The 19,361-nt window shown below is 37.6% G+C and overlaps 1 protein-coding gene across 2 annotated transcripts; it reads left to right on the top strand.

The window, feature by feature from the left end:
- The first annotated feature begins 5,570 nt into the window (after nucleotides 1-5,570).
- ttll4 (tubulin tyrosine ligase-like family, member 4) lies at nucleotides 5,571-19,340 on the top strand. Of its 2 annotated transcripts, XM_007234153.4 has the most exons (19): nucleotides 5,571-5,693; nucleotides 8,183-9,660; nucleotides 9,924-10,006; nucleotides 10,148-10,199; nucleotides 11,294-11,412; nucleotides 11,636-11,746; nucleotides 11,900-11,976; nucleotides 12,310-12,504; nucleotides 12,614-12,696; nucleotides 12,940-13,068; nucleotides 13,200-13,322; nucleotides 13,622-13,720; nucleotides 15,387-15,521; nucleotides 15,755-15,892; nucleotides 17,111-17,207; nucleotides 17,343-17,553; nucleotides 18,081-18,151; nucleotides 18,292-18,371; nucleotides 18,487-19,340. In XM_007234153.4, exons 2-19 carry the CDS (start codon nucleotides 8,249-8,251, stop codon nucleotides 18,662-18,664), a joined length of 3,393 nt encoding a protein of 1,130 aa, XP_007234215.3. In that variant the 5' UTR covers nucleotides 5,571-5,693; nucleotides 8,183-8,248; the 3' UTR covers nucleotides 18,665-19,340. The 2 variants fall into 2 exon arrangements, with proteins under 2 accessions (XP_007234215.3, XP_022535977.1); XM_022680256.2 differs by lacking the exons at nucleotides 5,571-5,693; nucleotides 8,183-9,660; nucleotides 9,924-10,006; nucleotides 10,148-10,199 and adding an exon at nucleotides 10,693-10,796.
- The last annotated feature ends 21 nt before the right edge of the window (nucleotides 19,341-19,361 follow it).

Raw genomic sequence — 19,361 nt, 5'->3', positions numbered from 1 at the left:
TATTTTATTGTTGAAAAGAAATAATAAAAGTCCTGACTTTGGAATTGATATAATACAGTGGACTATCACCAGCAGATGACATGACTCTCCAAACCATCCAAACCAAACCAAACTCCAACCAAATTTTGCATTTCATTTCAAATCAAGTGAGCAGAGTCTGGAGGAAGAGTGGGGAGACACACAGTCCAAGCTACTTAAGGTCTAGTGTGAAGTTTTCACAATCAGTGATGGTTTGGAGAGACATGTCATCTGCTGGGTTTGGTCCACTGTGTTATAGGCTATCAAGTCTAAAGTCCCGGAAAATCTTACAGCACTTCTTGCTTCCCACTGCTGACAACTTTTATGGAGATTTTTTTTCCAGCAGTACCACTTGGTCCTATATAATATTCAAATTGAGATATGAGATGAGATACTATGAGATACTGATTTTTAGGTTTTCATTGGCTGTAAGCCATAAACATCAGCAATAAAATAAAAATGAAAATGAACAAAAATGAACTGAATTACTGAGATAAAGCAACTTTTCAAAATTTTGCATTAAAAATGTGATATAGAATAATTGGAACTGGGACTATTTTATAAAGCTGTTCAACACTGACAGCAATTATGATAGCATGAGGTAATAACTTCTAACTATGCCTGTTAGAAACTAATATAAATAATAAGATGCAGAATAGCCAACATGAAGGATATTTATCTTTCATTAAACACATTTAAATATAAACTAATGGCATATTATAAGGTTTTATATTCAGAAATACATACTTGTTAAGAGTTATCATCAAAGGAAAACTGGATATCAGATAAATGTTTGTTATATAACTTTGTTAAATAATTAAAGCTCTATATAAAACGTTTAGAAATGTAAAGGGAATAAAAGTTTCTTGAATTCAGTATAAAGGAACATACTTGCTAATAAAACTTAAAAGATGTTTACAACGCTCCGCCAGAAGAGGGCGCAGTGTGTTTATAGATAAGGCGCTTCTGGCTTTACATTGTGTGCAGTTCTTTAAAGCTCACCTGTCAATCTTTAGAATTTATGCATGTTTTGTAATATATTCCAATTCCTGCATCTTAAATAACTTGAAGTGAACGATCGAAATGTTTTTCTTTTATTCCTATTCTGCATGTCTGCAATTTGCTTGTTTTGTACATTTCCTTATTCATTAAGTTGGTGTGGTTATTGGAATCCAAAAATAATGATTCCAAATCAACACATGACCTCAACAATTCTCTTTTGGCCAATTCTTTTGGACAGTGTATTTTGTAGTAGAAAGACCTGATAACAGAAGAACCTGCTATTGGCTGTCACTGTGCTCTGTTTAAGACTTCTCTGTTTTACTGCTTAGGAAATGAAACTACTCAGGAAGTCATTTATCAGTTACATCAAGTCAGAAATCAACAAAGACCATTGGTTCTCAAGTGTGGTGCTGGAGCTAAAAAAAAGAACAAAAACAAAGGTGAAATATAGAAGAAGCATCTGCACGTTCAAATCTGTTCACAAATAAATGAATAGATACATCAATTCAGAAATGCTTATTATTGCCTTTAGAGATCCAGTTAAAAGAGGAACCTAGAGTTTGTTCTCTGTGGTTCATTTGTGAAGAAATGACTGAAAAGAGTTACAGTGTGTGTCAATGAGGGCTTGATTTAAGCGTGGAAATAAGTGTGTAAACATTTTATGTAGAAGCTAAGCAGCAAAACCCTTTTTTTTATGTTTTATATGTTATATGTTTTCATTGTGAGGTTATTCACACTGAAATTATAAGGAGTATAAGAATAAGGCCCAACATAGGTCATAAAATCAGACCAGAAGTCACTTACATACACTCTGTCAGTCCTAAATGCACAGTAACATTACTGTATCAGGACTAGTAAACCTTATTGGTTTTCATAAGATAACGAGAGGTTAGAAAATGGTAACAATATTATTCATGACTTTTAACAACTCAATATATTTGCTTAAAATATAAAATATCTATATAAAAATATAACATGGCCCTTCACATCTTAACACCAGTTTTGCCACTGGTCCAGATCTTCCGTGTTGTTAGATAATGTGCTGACTATGCTTCAAAAATCACCAATTAATAAGTTAGAACCTGATAAGTTAGAAGCTTTCAGCAATTTGTCATAGGATCCTCCCTGCATGAGCTTACTGATGCTTACTCAGAAGAGTGGATAACGCTTAATCACGTAACACAACCTGACTTAACAAGGGGAAGGCATATCACTCAACCTGGCATCAGTTTCTGACACCTATTTTCATTTCATTTCCATTTACCTTGTAGCAGGTTATGGATTCATAGTAGTGTAAAAATAAATAGTGTCCTGTAGGTTTTGTCCTTATGGCTGGCTATAGTTTACTATAGTAGATCATTTCTTACAATTATGAAAAAGACTGCCTGTCTGTTTTCAAGGACATAGAGGCATATATTTGTACAACATCATAATAAATGATTCTCAAACGTTTTTTTTTTTAAGATTCAGGATATCTGTAATTTTAGGTTATATTAGGTTGTGTGGTATCTTTTGTATGTAGTATGTTTTGACATGCTGCCGTCAACCCTGACCCAGTTAGATGTTGTGCACCCACCTGGCTACTTATGTATTTCCATTGCAGCAGTAACCATGCGGGTACAGCAGGTCAAATGTAATCTCATCCACTTTGTGATAAGTGTTCAGGGTCATGAAAACAGTTGTGATTCCTTTATTTTTTCTGGGCAATTGTAGTTTACATTTTATTTATTCATACAAATCAATACAGGCCTAGAAGTGGGTAAAATACATTTCCCTCCACAATGTGTGAAACAAAGATTTTTCCCCTGATATGCCTCTTAAATGTCAAACCAATCAGACAAATGCACTGATGTGTGAATAAAGTAAACTTTTTATCCAGTGGTATTCATATACATTTCAGTTTTACCATGTTGAAATCTGAACACTTTTTACATTTACATTTTGGTCTAATTTGTCTCATATTTTTTAAATGCAGTACTTTTAAGTGCTTTTTGCACACTGTAAACTGATCATCCTATTCAATGTATTTCTGCTCAAGGTGTTTTTAACAAATATACACTCACCTCCTGAAGACTATTTCTGGTTTGTCAAACAAACAACTGATAATTTTTCTGAATTGGTGATACTTCTTTGGCCTACCCGTTCCTTTGTGATTTATGAGCTTTTCATTGGGATCTTTCATTTCAATAACATACCACACAGTGGTTTCTATTTATCCCAAAGCTCGATTGATTGATGCCTCCAATGGCTTTATATTTGTTTTTAGTCTCATAATAGCTTTTTGGCTTTTATTAGCCCAGCACTTGTCCTTAGGTTTGATGATTAATTATCAACTATACAACTCAATTAAGCAATTATATTATCAGTAGGAAATAATGAAATGTATTCTCAAATAATTCCATATAGAGGTTATATTTTCTTACCCAATCTCATTTTCTCAATGAAATTCTCAGTCTAGTGAAAAGCGCCCAACTCCCAGCCCCCTTCTGAAATTGCACCAGTAGGTATATAGACCTGTTTGCACCCATAAACAGACCATAAATCAGTCAGCAGTGAGGTTTGCACTTTATGCTCAACAAACTCGTGTCAATTGTTAATGGCATGGCATGACCCACACACAGTTTGAATTGCAGGTGGTTTGTCACTATGCATATTTAATCCTGAGTTCATGTGAGACGGTAGGACTGGATTACTTCATTCTGGAGAAAAGGTTCACTAACCAGGACACTGGCTTTGTTGATGAGCTTGGGTTTGTGGCAGAGCACTTCACTCAATGAAGGGTGCCTGGTGGTTTAACGTTGCTTAAAAGCTAGGCTGCTGCAGAGTGATTTATGGCTCTGTTTTGTTTAGGGAAGGCATTCTTCCTGGGTATCCCAGCGAAAGTGTTTTCTCAGGACAAAAACAGAATTGACGAGTTCTCTATATGAAAAAAGAATCCATTAACAGAGGAATTTCCAATATTTTCTAATAGGTTGACTTGAAATGTCCTGGCCTTTGCTATTATTCTGAAAAGGCTTGCATTGGATGTACCTGTTTTCAGCCACAAGAGTATGAGTGAGGTCAGGTACTGGTATTATATGATCAGTCCACTGTACAATAGCCCAGTGCTGGGGGTCTTCCCCATGGGATGGTGAAATTATGGTTCAAACATCTAATTACTTTGGTCTTCCTTTACTATGAAGAATATGTGTAAACATAACTGACTGCAGGTGTCAACTATTGGCTCTATCAGGACAAAGGTATTTGGACACTTCATACATTGTTTCTTTTGAAATCAAGAGTATTAACCCTCTTAAAGAGAGTTCGTCCTGCCTATAGGTTTATGCTTATCTGGTCCACAGTCATATTCTATTGGCAATACTTCTTTACAGAAACTAGACAAGCTTTGTATTCGCATCAGCAATGGCTATAAGTTAAAGGTAGCTGAATGCATTTGTTAAAAGGGGTGTCCACAAATATTTGGACATTAATCATGATGGTCAACCAGCTTGGTCATTTTGGCGATTAGAGCTGGGCATTATGACAATATATTTTTCATATCGTGATTGTTTTTAATTGCATCGTCAATTTGCTTTTTAGGTAAATAATATCCTTTTATTGAGTGTATAATTTGTACTTCAACTGCATGTTTCATCACAGAGAGTTAAAAATCCTGGATGATTTCAAGAAAAAAAAATGAAAATAATGTACTATAGATGAAAGAGTATCAGTTTTTACCAGCTAAACCAGACCAGCTAAGCCAGACCAGAGCATTGTACAGGCTACGGGCCACATATGGCCTTTTGGCTTTCTATAACCGGCCCTTTGCATATCCAACTCAAAAACTAAAATGGACTTTACTGTACTTGTTTAAGCTGAAAGCATATTTTAAAGTTAGATTTCTCTTTTCCGAACAACAAAAAGTACTGAAAAACAGTGAATGAGGTAATTAGACTACAAACCAAAGATCCATTTTACTAGTACATACTGTAACAGTTAGTCCATAGTACAGAATTTTAAGCTGGCCGTTACAGCAGTTCTACTCTTACCAGTAACACCAGTAGTACTGCATGTTGTAAAAAATAATAATAATTAAGCTGACTGGAGATCAGACTGTTGGCCCTCCACATGTTATCGTAGTGACACATGATAGATAGTGATTAACAAGTACAAACTTTTGTTGAATAGCCCACATCCGTTCTCCACCAGCGTTCTGAAACACAGTATTTTTAGCCGATGCTCCCAACAGAGAAATGTGCATAGGGTTTTCCGTGCAAAGAAATTGCTATTTTTACTCCAATAACAAGAAGCTCAAAGTAGCGCCACACTTCACTTGTAGAACTCTGAGGACCCTGACATTTGAAACAGGACACTGAGAACGTTGAAAATGCATAGGATAAAATGATAGATTATTAAAACACACGGTTTATACACACAGTAGATGATCTGGACTGAAGATAAACAAGTATGTCACTGATATTCTGACTTCAACAACTTGTTTCAAAGTATAAAAAAAATCATGACCGAGGACTGTGTGTGTGTGTGTGCGCACGCGGTTGCTAGGAGGCGGACAGAAGCCGCGCCAGACAAAAAGCCGAGGCGGCGGGTTTATGAACTGAGCTGGGCTGTGGGAGCCGGTGTGCTCCGCTACCTCCCCGTAATGTAGCCGGAGCAGTTACTGAACTTTCCCTCAGGTAAGCGGAGCTGTTTATACCACCGTCACTTCGTTATCACTGCTGCCGCTGCTTGTGTAAATGAACCCGGAATTTACCAGCGCTGAAACCGCCCGGAGCGTGTTTTTCTAGCTAACCTGGGTTACAGGGCCTGGGCTGGGAACCGTGTTGATAGCTAGCGGTTAGCCAGCTAGCTTTTCACTGACTGGCTCTTTAAGCTGAGTACAAAAAGCTAAATCTAGCTAACTACCGTTTCATACATAGATGTAGCAGCCTAAAAAATATTTCACACGGTATGTTTATTCTGCTTTTTTTTCATTTTCCCCCGCTCTTCGTTGTTTTAGCCATGGCAGCTAACAGTTAACGTTAACGCCAGACTCAGGCGAGCCCCGCTCGCTAGCTTAGCTAACGCTAACGTTAGTTCAGTCACTCAGGCTGTCTGCCTGTGGGTCACTCCTGACCACATGGCCGGCAAACTGCTGACAGGCTGACTCAGAATGATTAGCTGGCAAGTTTTACACATGTTCGTCTTTGTAGAAATGGTAGATAATTAGCTTACCTGACGTTAGCTACTAATATTACTGTTAAAATTTCGTTTTTTAGCCGTTCTGGTGTTTTAGCGTAGCTAACTAACGCTAATTAATTTTAGCCATTTTTCATAATTCGTTAACTTAGTTAAGCCAAGTTAGCCTAGTGACTAACGTAACTGTTAGATAAAAAAAGAAGAAAGGGTGGAGAGTCTTTCAGTTAGTTTTGTATTGTTATTTTTAGATTATTTCTTAGCTAACAGATAAAAGGAAAATGATAAATGGAACTTTTTTTAGTTAGTTTTAAATATAGTTATGTGTTTTTTTTTATATTTGTCTAGCTAACCTAGCTTAGTTAACGTTACTAACTTGGATAAAAGATAAGAAAGGGAGAGTCTCAGTTAGTTTTGTATTCTTTTTATATATTTTTGTCTTGGCTAACCTAGCTTAGTTTCTAACTTAGATAAAAGAAAGGACATGGTGTAAAAGTCTTTTTCAGTTCAGTTCAGTTCAGTTATTTAAAATCTATTTTTCATAGCTAACCTAGCTTAGTTACTACCTTAGAAAAAAGAGAAAAAGGGTGGAGAGTGTTGTTCCGTTAGTTTTTATTTATTTATTTATTTATTTTCTCTCATCAGGGTTAACACATTAAAAGGACTTATACTATCTAGACTAAAGTGTAAGATACTGAAGGTAACTAAAGTGTTACTCTAGTAAATGTAACTGCAAGTCCTCCTTTTTTTTTACCTCAACTTGAGTATAAGTGTAAAAGTGTTTCAGTGTACTTTAATATGAAATGTTAAAATTTCCATTATTTATTATGGCTCTAATATCTTATTGTCTCATGCTTAATCAACTTCTTTTATTATCGAATTGCATTTGCATTGTTATTTTCCACCACTGGTATTGTGACATAATTCTGAAACAGTCAGTCTCAATGAGAAAGGTGGGCATGCAGTCTGCCCATCGCCCCCCTCCCCCCCCTCCCCAACCTTACATGCAGCTCTTTTATTAAACACAGTGCAAACATAACCTCGTAACCCCTTGTATTTAAATTAAGGAGAAGAGTGAAATATAAGAAACACTGCCACACAAGAGTTATTTACAGGTTTTTGACAGAAGCAAATGTCTACATACAGAAGCAGCCAGAGGGAATCAAAGTATATAAAGATGGTCCTATTTTGAAAATTGCAATTAATTTGATTAACCTCCCAGCCCTAGCTGCTGCAAGTCAGTTAGTGAAACTGCTTCTGTCCTAGATATTCCATCATTAACTGTGAGTGTATTATTAAAAGTTGAAGTGTTTAGGACCCCCAGCAGCTCAGCAGCCAAGTGTCAGACCATGCAAAGTTAAGAGCCAAGTCACTGAATGCTGAGGCTCATAGTGCGTAAAAGTCAACAACGCTCTGCTGAGGGTTTCCATGGCCAAGCAGCAGCATGCAAGACTTAAATCACCAAGTGACAAATGTAGTGGTGAAAGTTACACTTCCACTGGACTCTGGAGCACTGGAAACATGTTCAGTAAAGTGACAAACCATGCCAGCCCCATCAAACATCTTTGATATAACTAGATCAGCGACTGCGTGCCAAGCCCTCCTGTCCTACATCTGGAGAAACCAGTAACAATTTCCTAAGCCTTCCAAGAAATTTAAAAGTTGTCGGAGCTGCAAAGTAGAGACCAACTTTTTATTAATGCAGATGACTTTATTTTAAATATTTAAAGACTTTTTTATAAATGGAACAAATGTAAACTCTTGAATAAATTAAAAATACTAACTCTAAACCCTACAGTAACTTGGACAGCTATCAAATTAAGAACAATAGAGATAATGCTCTAGATTTAGCTTGATTTTGCCTAGATTAACTGAGTTTGCGTTTAAGTGGGTTTCTCTTTCCAGAATAGGAGAAACACCATTTCTCCATAACATGCTAACACTCATTAATATGATTAAATATTAATTTATAATTTTGTCTTGCTTGTAGGTATTCTTGACTCTTTCTCCATGAGAGTATTAACATCTGTGCCTGGGGAGTATAACATGGCAGTTAATGGCCTCCAGTGGAGCTGAAGACTTGAGAGGTGGGGGACAGCTGTCAGCCCTTTTTGTTCAAGCTAAGCCTGCAATTGCACATTCATCCAACACCCATGTGTCTTCCAGTCTCAGAGAGAGGAAAAATCATCATCCCTCATCCCTTGGTGATTCTGTGTCTCAGCCTAATGTGACGGTGGTGTTTGACCAGCGCAGTCGTATCTCAGGGATCTCCTCACAGCGTGCCTGTCCACCTGTGCCTGCAGCTGCTACTACTGTAAGAAGACCTGAACGTGCCCAAAGTGCAAGTGCACGTTCTTCTCCTGGTGCTAAAAGTGGTATCAGAACAGCCAGTACTGTCTCAAAGAGCTCATGTCATATTAGTAGTCTCTCTGCTGTATGCCTTAGCCCTTGTAATTTAGAGCAAACTGTCCACAGCTCTCAGTCGTGCTGGCAGCTGGACAAACTCAGGTTAAGGTCAAGACTTTTAGGAAAAAGGACATTTTCACCTCAGCACTCAGTTTGTCCATCCTGTCCCTCCCCTCCCAAGACTTATTCTCAGAGAGCATCTGTAAGAGTTGAGAAAACCATGCCTACAAACCAGTCTTACCCGTGGACTAACAACAAGCCCAAAAGCAACAGCAAAGGGGTCATACAGACCTCTACTGCCAAAGTGCCTACAAATGCCAGACTAGATACATGTGACTTGGACAAGTCCAGCACCATACTATCGGCCTCTCATTGTAATGGTGGCGAGAAAGGGGATGGCAAAGGAAACACAATGAAGCCCATCCGAACAACTGTGCCTTTGAAGGACAAATGCGCAGATGTCCCCAAGAACCATGTCACTAGTGTCCAGGATTGGATTCAGTATGAGAAGACTGTGGCTGAAGACACAAAGGAGAATAAGCGATTATCAGAATGCTGTGTAGATCATGGTACTAGTGAAGCACCTCAGAGAGTGAGGAAAATCACCTCTGAGGTAGAGTTTACGGCAGCTGTGAAAAAACTCACCAAAAGCATGGCTCATGCACAAAACGGGACACTGAGGGCCAATATTAGTTCATTAGTAGCAGTAAAGACAGTGACTGGTGCCACTTCTTCAGCAAAAGCCTCAAGCCTTTGCCTTATTAATGGGAATGAGGAGTCTTTAATGGACATAGATACCTCTAGTGCCCTTAGCCTTGATGCGAGGGATGAGACCTACTCTGTAGATGCTCCGTGTGATGGGGAGATTCGGGGTATTACTTGTGCCATTCCAGAGGAGGTCAGCCACAAGACTGCTGATCCTCAATCACCCACAGTTTACTCAGTAACAGACCAGATATCTGCCATACACCTCACAAAGAAAGACTCTGAGCACACCTCAGAAGAGGACTCGGGCCTTTGCCATATGACCCTGGATGAGGAGGGTGAACCTGTGATAAATGGGTGAGCATAAGATCATTTATCTCAGATGGGACAATTATTTTCATTGTTTCTGTATAATCTTTTGAAGATAATGACATTTTGTTGTCAATTCTTTCTAATCAGTTCCTTGTTTACCAGTTTATGTATTAATACATATTAGACTAGTCTAATATCCTTTTAATATCCTACAAAAATACTAAAAACAATTCCATATTTTTAACGTTCTCTACAACAGACAGCTTAGTGATTTATCAAGAAGTAAAATTTCTCAAATTTTCTCTCAGGCATAAGAATGTTGTCATGCCAGAAGACGGTGAGGAGGAGCTTCCAGATGAGCTGGAGAATAACTGCAGTGGAAACGATGATGGTAAGTACCTTCCCTTTTTCCTTTTTGTTCTCAGCACTAAACCAGCACTTATACTTTATTTTGCCATCTGTTGTTGGCTTTCTTTGGTTGGTTGTTTTTGCTGGTATGTGAAAGGAAATGTAATTTTCATTTCTTACACAGAAGGATCAGATTGTGATGCCTCTTCAGCAACCTCAGTGACAACCTCATCAAAGTAAGTTGCTTTCATGCTTGCATTTTATTCCCCCCTCCATTATTTTGTGTAATTTCCCCCCACTGTCTAATCCCAGTGTCATTTCAGTACTTGGTAAGCTGCCAGACATTCATGTTGGAGTCCCCTTACTATTGTTCAACAGTGGAGAGAGAGATTAAATCTCAGTCTGTCCTACCTCTGCCATGCTTCTGTGATGACCACCTGACATTTCTATGGTGATGACAAACACAGAGCAGTACTGCCACTTTTTGTTGTTCTTTTTCTGGTGTTTGCCGTGCATGAAAAGCTAGAAAGCACAGGGGCCAGTAGAAGCATCTCCCAATTGTGAATTGGTGATGAAAGTGGAACTATCTCTCTATGATGGAAAAAATGAGCCTGTTGGTGAATTGTGCTGAACCTTATGGGGCTATTGTCATGCAGTAACACCCCAGCTGATGGGATTGTTTGTAGTTAGTGGTTTGGCATGTTTTTTCCTCTTTTACACAAAGTTAAGGCCCATGTTGAGTATTGCTTGAAACTCTAAGCTACTCTCTCAGTGCTATCCATCATTTTGAAATCTGAACCAGTCCAGGGAACATCGTCCTACATGACTGTCATGTAAGTTATCTGTCACTGCTGTGAGCACACAACTCAGTTGTGTTAGGCTATACATATTTAATCTGGTGTCTTAAAAATCTTAAAAAGCATCCTTAATGCTTTTGTGTAGTAAAAATTGTAATGTGTAGGTAAATTATTATTTCTTTGAGCATGGATTTGTGATGTATAGCGTGAGTGTTGAGAAATGTTATAAGTATAGGAATGCATATTTCGTTTCCACCAAGAAGGAATAGGATTCGTTTTGACCTTAGATTTTATACTTAGTTTTGTTGTTTTAGGCTGCTAGGACAATTAGCTTTTTTGATCGTTTTGTTTGTATGTACATGTAAGTGTTTGGCAGTCTGATTTATTCAGATTAGTTGGAACTGTGTAAAAGTGTTTTGATGCATGTTTATTTATGTATTATATTCAGTTTACATAAGTGTAAACTATATTATGTTACATCATTGTTGTGAATCGCTTTGAACAAAGTGTAATGTCCACTGTTTGTGTTGTAGTGTCGAGGAACCAGTAAGCCCAGAGTTGGAGGATGATCGGGTGGTAAAGCCAGCGCTGGTGTCCAGCCTGTTCCCTTTCATGTCACCAACACTGTACTTTAGTACAGCCAATGAAAAAGGTCAGCACTCATCAAATTCTAACTTGGAGTTTTCTTTTTTTTTTCTTTTCATTTTCCTATCAAGTAAACTGTTATCAGCGTCTTTTTTTTTTATTGTAGTCTTTATAATTAAGTAACTTTTGTATCTGTTATTAAGAGCATCTTTAAATGAAGCAAGAAATGTCTGCATGTGCTTTTGTCTGCATTTTATGAATTCTAAAATATTCTTTGCGTGGATCTACAGTGGAGTTGCTGCCTTTCGAGCAGAGGAAACTGTTGAAATGGAAGATGAGTTCTGTTACACCTAACATAGTGAAGCACACCATCACTAGATCACACTTCAAAGTCACAAAAAGTAAGTGCTTATTTTTATTTTTTAAAAGCTTAGATATTGCTTACTTAATCTGTATATCTGGGATATTGCCAGGCTTTCCACAGATCACTTTCATGGGATTCACTCACTTTGTCCGAAGTCTAAAGACTTTTACAAAATGAATTTTTGTTCCAGAGAGTCATGACTGGCTAGGCTGCTGGGGCCACCATATGAAGTCACTTGGGTTCAGAGCAATACGAGAGTACCAGAAGGTAAGGGTCAGAGGTCAAGTTAGGTTACTATATATGCCAACATTCATCATGGATAAATTGTAATTTAAAAATTAATTAAAGTGTTCACTTTCTTGTATCTCTAAATTAATCTGATTGTTCTTTATGTTGTGTCTCAATTAATGGACTGATTCCACAAGCAATTAGTGAAAAAGATTTAAAGCAAGATTTTTGCATGACTAAATTTAAAAATTATATTTTTCACTGTGACCATTATAGCTATTGTTTCATTTGAAATCTGAATAACGCTGTGACTTTATCCATTTTTGGTTGTTGTTAACCTTGTTTAACAATCTTTCTGTCTCTGCCTGGCAGCTGAACCACTTTCCAGGGTCCTTTCAGATCGGACGGAAGGATCGTCTCTGGCGGAACTTGTCCAAGATGCAGGCTCGCTTTGGCAAGCGGGAGTTTGGCTTCTTCCCACGCTCCTTTGTACTCCCACAGGACATGAAACTGCTGAAGAAGGCTTGGGAGGATGGTGGGAGCAGGCAGAAGTGGATCATCAAGCCGGTATTGCTTGGTCAATTGGTCAACCTGATGTGTTTTAAGGCTTTCTGCATTCAAATACTATTTATTCTCTTTGATGAATTGTTATAAATTATGTTTCCTGTTTTAACAGCCAGCATCTGCCAGAGGAATTGGAATTCAGGTCATTCATAAGTGGAGTCAAATGCCACGCAAGAGACCACTACTTGTGCAAAAGTGAGATTTTACTCTATTTTACTCTACTTTAAAAACTTATTTTAGAGAAATGTGTTTTAGCAGGGATTAATCCTGAATTATCCAGAGATGAGATTAAATTTGAATCTTTTCCCATTTCTAATCTATCTGCATTTAATTGCAAATTAAGCTGTCAATTAACCCTTTTTTAATTTTGCATATGTACTATACTGACCTTTATCTCTTCCTTTCTGTTCTTACCCCACAATTATTTTTTTTGAACAGGTACCTTCACAAGCCTTACCTCATCAGTGGGAATAAGTTTGATCTGCGTATTTATGTGTATGTTACCTCTTATGACCCACTCCGTGTTTACATCTTCAATGATGGACTTGTTCGCTTTGCCAGCTGCAAGTAAGTCACCAAAGTTGCACTATTATCTTTAGTTTAATAAATGAGTCGACTTTTTTGTAGTTGTTTTGAGTTGCACATGATTGTTTTGTTTGATCTGCATTTTAGTGCTGATGTTTTTTGTTTTACTACAGATACTCCTCTTCAATGAAAAGCCTCGGCAACAAGTTTATGCACCTGACCAACTACAGTGTGAACAAGAAGAACTCTGAGTATCAGACCAACAGTGACGATAAGGCCTGCCAGGGTCACAAATGGTAAGAATGCCAAGGCTTTTTTTGTAGCTTGTAACTTGTGGTTGTGTGTTTAAACCATTTAAACACTAAACTAGCTTAAAATTAATAAATACACACCCAGCAGTGCAATGTCACACAAAGTGAGGTGGTGTGCCTCACTTATGCATGGTGTCAGACTGGAACCATCTCTTATCTCAAAGCGTTCAGTCGTCATAAATGATTAAATATTCATCCTAAAGTCCGTTGGATAGAATTATGCCTTCTGATAATCACAGGCACTACTGTCTTTTACTCGTCTAATAAACTTTTGTTCCCTTCAGGGCACTGAAGGCTTTGTGGCAGTACCTGGGTTACAGAGGAGTCAACACTACTCTCATCTGGGACAAGATTAAGGACATGGTCGTCAAAACCATCATCGCGTAAGTGTGTTGGATGCCACACCTAACCTGTATGGTCTTGTTTTATGGATTTATGATTGAATTTCTGACTTCTGTCTTTGTACCTGCCACTGGAGAAAGCCATCACCTTACTCTTTCTGGTAGGGCATACGTTTTACACTTTATTATGGGAGGGGGAGCTTTTGGGAGAACAGGCCTTTATGTTTGAACAAAACAGTATATCAGAAATCAAAATAAACTCTAGTTTTATAATGTGCCAGGAAATAAAGTAGTGAGATTTCCTTAATTCTGTAGAGTAATATTAGGAACTAGCTAACCGTTCATACTAAGCCTCAGTCGTGTAACCCTCTGTCTTTAGGTCAAGCCTCTGCTGTGGTATCTTAAGCTTTTAGTGTGCTAAGCTATCGCTAGCTGCTCTTTTGGACAGTTCCTCACAAGCTTTTTGCTTTCATTTTCATATTATTGTACATGTGGTTCTAGCTTTACACACTGTTATGGTATTTAAATATGCATGTGGAATAAACATGTGATTTAAAACATAGCTATAGTTGCCTAGTTATGCCTTTGTAGCTAAAGTTCCCTGTTGAAATTGTCATTCTCTCATTAATATGCTTTGGTATATTGGATTGACGCGTCATATAGAAACCTAAGCTGATACTTAGGAAAATGTAAATGTATATATTATTAAAATATAATAAAAAAAAAAAATAAGAGAGAAAATTGAGCAGCTTATATCAAAGAAAAATTAAATGTCTGTAATCGAGGTATCCTTGCTTAGAGATATGTATGCCCTTTTCTTTGGTACAAGCTGCTCTGGTACACTATATTTGATAGCTCATTACACACATACAGTACAGGAAGTAGACTGTAGAACTGGCCCGAGTTCAGGTTGGACAACAGGCCGAGCTCAGGCAGACCATTTTTAACCTCTATCATGGGCTATACAGCATTTTTCAATAAAGAAAAGTGTGGTCAGTTACTAAGCTTAGGCTAGGGATTAAATTGCAGTTAAGTACGTGTTCATGTACGTGTGATGGTTTCGTGTGTCTTGCATCCGTTTGGTGAACTTCGGTGAACTTCCTTAGAAGTTAAGATAACACATGCGCTGTCATCACTGTCTATTGAAAAACCAGTGTCTCCAGTTTTTGCTGATTTTTATTTTTTATTTATTATGTAATTTGAACACACGCACTGTCCTATAGACTCACAGTTTCTTGATGAATGGACCAATAGACGTTCTTTAAAATTATCTGTAATAATTTCTTTTTACATTATCGCTCTTCTGTATGAATTACTGTGTTGGAGATGTTTTTTTTTTTATTTTTATTACATAGCAATGATATGCAGTACACACAGAAATGATAGGGGCAGTGTAGGCACACACACAGCACTTATGCAAAAATGTGAACAGTTACACAGTTACACAAGACCCAGCCGGTAGCCTATGTGAACGAATGGCCAAACAGCAAGCATATCTCTATCATTTACCAAAAGTTGATGACCAAAAGCTTGTAGACACCTGCTCATTTAACACTTCCTTAGAGTGATGTGCTCCTTCCTTTAATTGCATTTTGCAGCTTAAACCTATCAAGTTATTTAATTCAAATCAAACTGAATCAGTTCTCTTGTATATTCATACCGTATTGTTTTAAATTTGAGTTTGTTTTGGTTCTCTCTTCCCTTGCAGGGCAGATCCATACGTGAACAGTCTAGTAAAGATGCATCTGCGGTCTTCATACAGCTGTCACGAGCTGTTTGGTTTTGATATCATGCTGGATGAGAACCTGAAGCCATGGGTACTGGAGGTCAACATCTCACCCAGGTACTGAGCAGAGCAGCAACACAGCTCTGACTAAATCATTACTGTTTGGTGTGCACTTCAAGTTCAGCTTCACTGCTGGTTTTACATTTATAGAGTGAAAATCTTTATTATTATTAAAATCTTTATACTGCTGGTCAGTTCCAATGTTTAGAAATTAGTATTCAGTTTTGAAAACACAATTTGAGACACATCTCTGAGGAAACAACAAGTAATCAGCACTTTTGTCTCTTTAGCCTCCACTCAAACAGTGCACTGGATGTGAGCATTAAGGGCCAGATGATCCGTGATGTGCTGAACCTGGCCGGCTTTGTTTTGCCTCACAGTGAAGATGTCCTCCCTCCAGGCAGCAGTGACAGCAGCTCCACCAGCAGGTTAGAACTAGAATTACACGAGACATTCTTCAGTTAACTAATGGGTTCCATTCTTCTTAATAAAAACGGCATGTTTAATGTTTGCATATTAAGTTTTAGGGATGTGATTTTAAATAGTATTACGTAGGAGTTTAACAACCCATGTTTTATATTTTAAGCTAAGCTTACATGAAGATCTGTCAAGAATTAATAAATAACTTTTTTTTTTTTGCAATTGTTGGGTAGCCCTGACCAAATATAAAATACAAAAACAATTTTTGAACAATTTCTGCAAATGTTACTTCTGAACCTCAACACTTTTGGGAACCTCTATGTAGCTGACTGACTCTAAATAAAGCTTAATACATGGTCTATCTGTACAGTCATGAAAAACCTGGAAAAGTCATGGAATTTAAAAATAGCAACTTCCAGGGCTGGATAAGTTTTGGAAAAATAAAAAAAGACCCAGAAAGTTTTTGAAAAGTAATGGAAATTTGGTCTACAAAAGTACTCAACAAAGAAAATCTGTTTTAGCTAACAAATACATTAGAGTTATTTCAGTAATTTAGCCCCAAACAATGGAGCTCTCAGGATCTGAGACACATTTTATTTTTATCAGATTCATTTTAGGCCTGCTATAATAAAATTTGACTGGAGTTTTAGTTGATTTTTGGTTTTATTGTCCATGTCTGCACTGATGTTTAAGATCATATGGTCATGATTTGCCTTGAAGGCATGGGAAAAGTCATGAAAAAATCATGGAAATGTATTTGTTAAAAAGTGTATAAACCCTGTTAATAATACCTGCTAAGCTGGAGAAGCCTATATATATATGGGTAAGAAAATTCTTCCAGCATGTCACTTCAAATTGTAATACTGACGGTTGGCGTGTTAGTGTGCTGACCAGGTAGTCAAATACATATTTGGAGATATGATTGTGATTGTGTGGCAGCCAGTGGCAAAAGAAACATTTGTATAAATAGATAAAAGAATGGATTGGAGAAAAAAGTGATGACTTGTACAACCTTGACAACCATGCAAAAGCTACACTGAAATTCATAATTATATTCATAATAATAATAATAATAGTAATAATACAAACTCCTTCAGCAAACAGAGGTCAAAGCCTTACATACTTAAAGTGACAATCTGCTTGCTGAAAGGAAGAATGCCCAAAAAGCTGCATGCAAAAAACTGTCGCTAAAGTTTTTAATAAATTTTAAAATGTGTTAAATTTAGTTTGTGTGGAGGAGTACGGGAGAAATCAAGATCAGACCTGTCTGCTGATGAAAAAGTGAAGAGAGCCTTCTATCTCACCCAGCGCTTTGGGGACCAGGTACATTTTCAACTAGAAAACAGCATTTTTAGTAAGTTTTCTGCTAATTGCTTGTTCTTCTGCACAGTTGAACTTTTCAGTGTCAGATAGTTGAAGAGTATTCCAGACTCTGACATGCTTTACTTTGGTTTTCAGGATTTTTACTCGACAGTACTGGACGTGCTGACCCCTGATGATGTGCGTGTTTTGGCTGAGACTGAAGATGAGCTGAGTCGTCAGGGCGAGTTTGAGCGTGTTTTCCCCTCCCCTACCTCCTCTCGCTACCTCCGCTTCTTTGAACACCCACGCTACCTCAACATCCTCCTTAATCAGTGGGAACAGAAATTCTGCCAGAACCGAAGCAAAGGTGTGTGTGTGTGTGTGTGTTTGTGTGTGTGTTTGTTTGTGTGTTTGTGTGTTTTTGTGTGTGTGTGTGTGTGTGTGTGTTTGTGTGTGTGTCTGTGTGTGTGTGTGTTTGTGTGTGTGTGTGTGTGTGTGTGTGTTTGTGTGTGTGTGTGTGTGTGTGTGTGTGTGTGTGTGTGTGTGTGTGTGTTTGTGTGTTTGTGTGTTTGTGTGTTTGTGTGTTTGTGTGTTTGTGTGTTTGTGTGTTTGTGTTTTTGTGTTTGTGTGTGTGTGTGTGTGTGTGTGTGTGTGTGTGTGTGTGTGTGTGTGTGTGTGTGTGTGTGTGCACACAAACCTTCATGTAAATGCCTGGGTATTAAATGAGGGTCATGTGTGCTTCTCATTTCATGTGGTGTATGTGTGTGTGCATGCATATTGGTTTTGTGTAATATGAACACTTAACATGCAGTCCATTAGTACCTTTAGGTTTAAAGCTCTGCATGAGATTAGTATATTGTTTTACTTCATTAATACATGTCTACCTATATCTAGGTATCGAACAGCTAAGGAGTTTGTGTCAGAGAAAAGTGCACTTGGGAAACCTTGATGGCTCTGTACATCATGTAAGTATTCAGCATTTTTGGTAATGTTTACCTGCGTTTTAGATTGTCATGTATTGTTGGCTTGTCAATTAAAAATATGAGTTTTATTTTTTACAGTACTATTGGTAAGTTTAAAACATTTTTTAAATTCTCATTCACAGTGGTCTTCAAAATCCTATCATGGCCATCGGTCTGACATCCACAATGTCACATCTGTCAAAACAGAGCCAACCAAATCAAGGTATTAAAATGGTTTAAAATAAATGTTGATAACTTATTGTTTTTTTTTTGTATTTATTCAATCACTATTTAATGTTTTTACTCTTGTATAATACCTATTTTTTCTATTTTAACAGTGTTCAGGTGAGCCAGAGTGTGAGGTCCCAGCTGGATGATGATGACTGGTCTGATCACGAAGTTCAATCAGTAACTTCCAGTCTTCCAGACATTAGCTTGCTGGGTTCTGTGAGCCCCAGTCCAAGCCCCAGCCCCAGCCTGGCTAGTGACAGCCTGCTTCATCGGAATTACCTGTGAGACTAGCCATATACGCTCAATTCGGCGGATATCCAGGGCTTCCAACCACGCACAAAATCATACATGCTCATAGTTGTAGAGTTTAGCAGAGAGTGGAAAGGTGCTAAACAACACTTCTGTCATTCTGTGCCTACATTCTGCTAGGTTGTACTTTTTCTACCCCCTCAGGAAGTAGTTTGGGGAAGGAGTGAGAGAATTCTGATAAAGTATAATAGGAATTGTTATTCAGTTGATGACTGTTTTAATCATGGAAACAAATCATGTACAACTTTTGCCTTTTCCATGACTGTTGTTATCTATTTTAAAGAAAGCCTAGTAGATTTTTTGAAGCACACATTATCTATTCATATGCTGTTTGTATATGCAACCTTTTGCTCTTGTTGGAAGGAACTCATGTCTGGAGTCATGTCTGTGAGCATGAGCCAATCAGATTCCTTTCCTGGTTTGTTTACATTTTAGGCCTACCCACTGCTGTGGAGGTGGGGGGGGGTCAGTATTTCTCACAACTGACAAGTGAATTTTGAAAGAGCATTTAAACAATAATAACAGTAATAATAATAATTATAAATACAGGAATGTTTATAAATCTAAAGAAATGTAACCTTTTATCAGAGGCTGTGAATAAAAAAGAACTGTTCTGGTTTAGGATTTTAACATTAAAAGTGTTTGAAATTAACTGACTGTCGCAGTTCCTTTT

The sequence above is a fragment of the Astyanax mexicanus genome, chromosome 11, assembly GCF_023375975.1.
Source record: "Astyanax mexicanus isolate ESR-SI-001 chromosome 11, AstMex3_surface, whole genome shotgun sequence".
NCBI lineage: Eukaryota > Metazoa > Chordata > Actinopteri > Characiformes > Acestrorhamphidae > Astyanax > Astyanax mexicanus.
This window is presented reverse-complemented; position numbering and strand designations above follow the sequence as displayed.

Coding starts and splice junctions, on each gene's coding strand:
- ttll4 (XM_007234153.4), top strand. CDS start 8,249: ATGGCCTCCAGTGGAGCTGAAGACTTGAGAGGTGGGGGACAGCTGTCA. Junction 11,413..11,635: donor TAGTACAGCCAATGAAAAAG/GTCAGCACTCAT, acceptor GTGGATCTACAG/TGGAGTTGCTGCCTTTCGAG. Junction 13,323..13,621: donor GCCTGCCAGGGTCACAAATG/GTAAGAATGCCA, acceptor TGTTCCCTTCAG/GGCACTGAAGGCTTTGTGGC.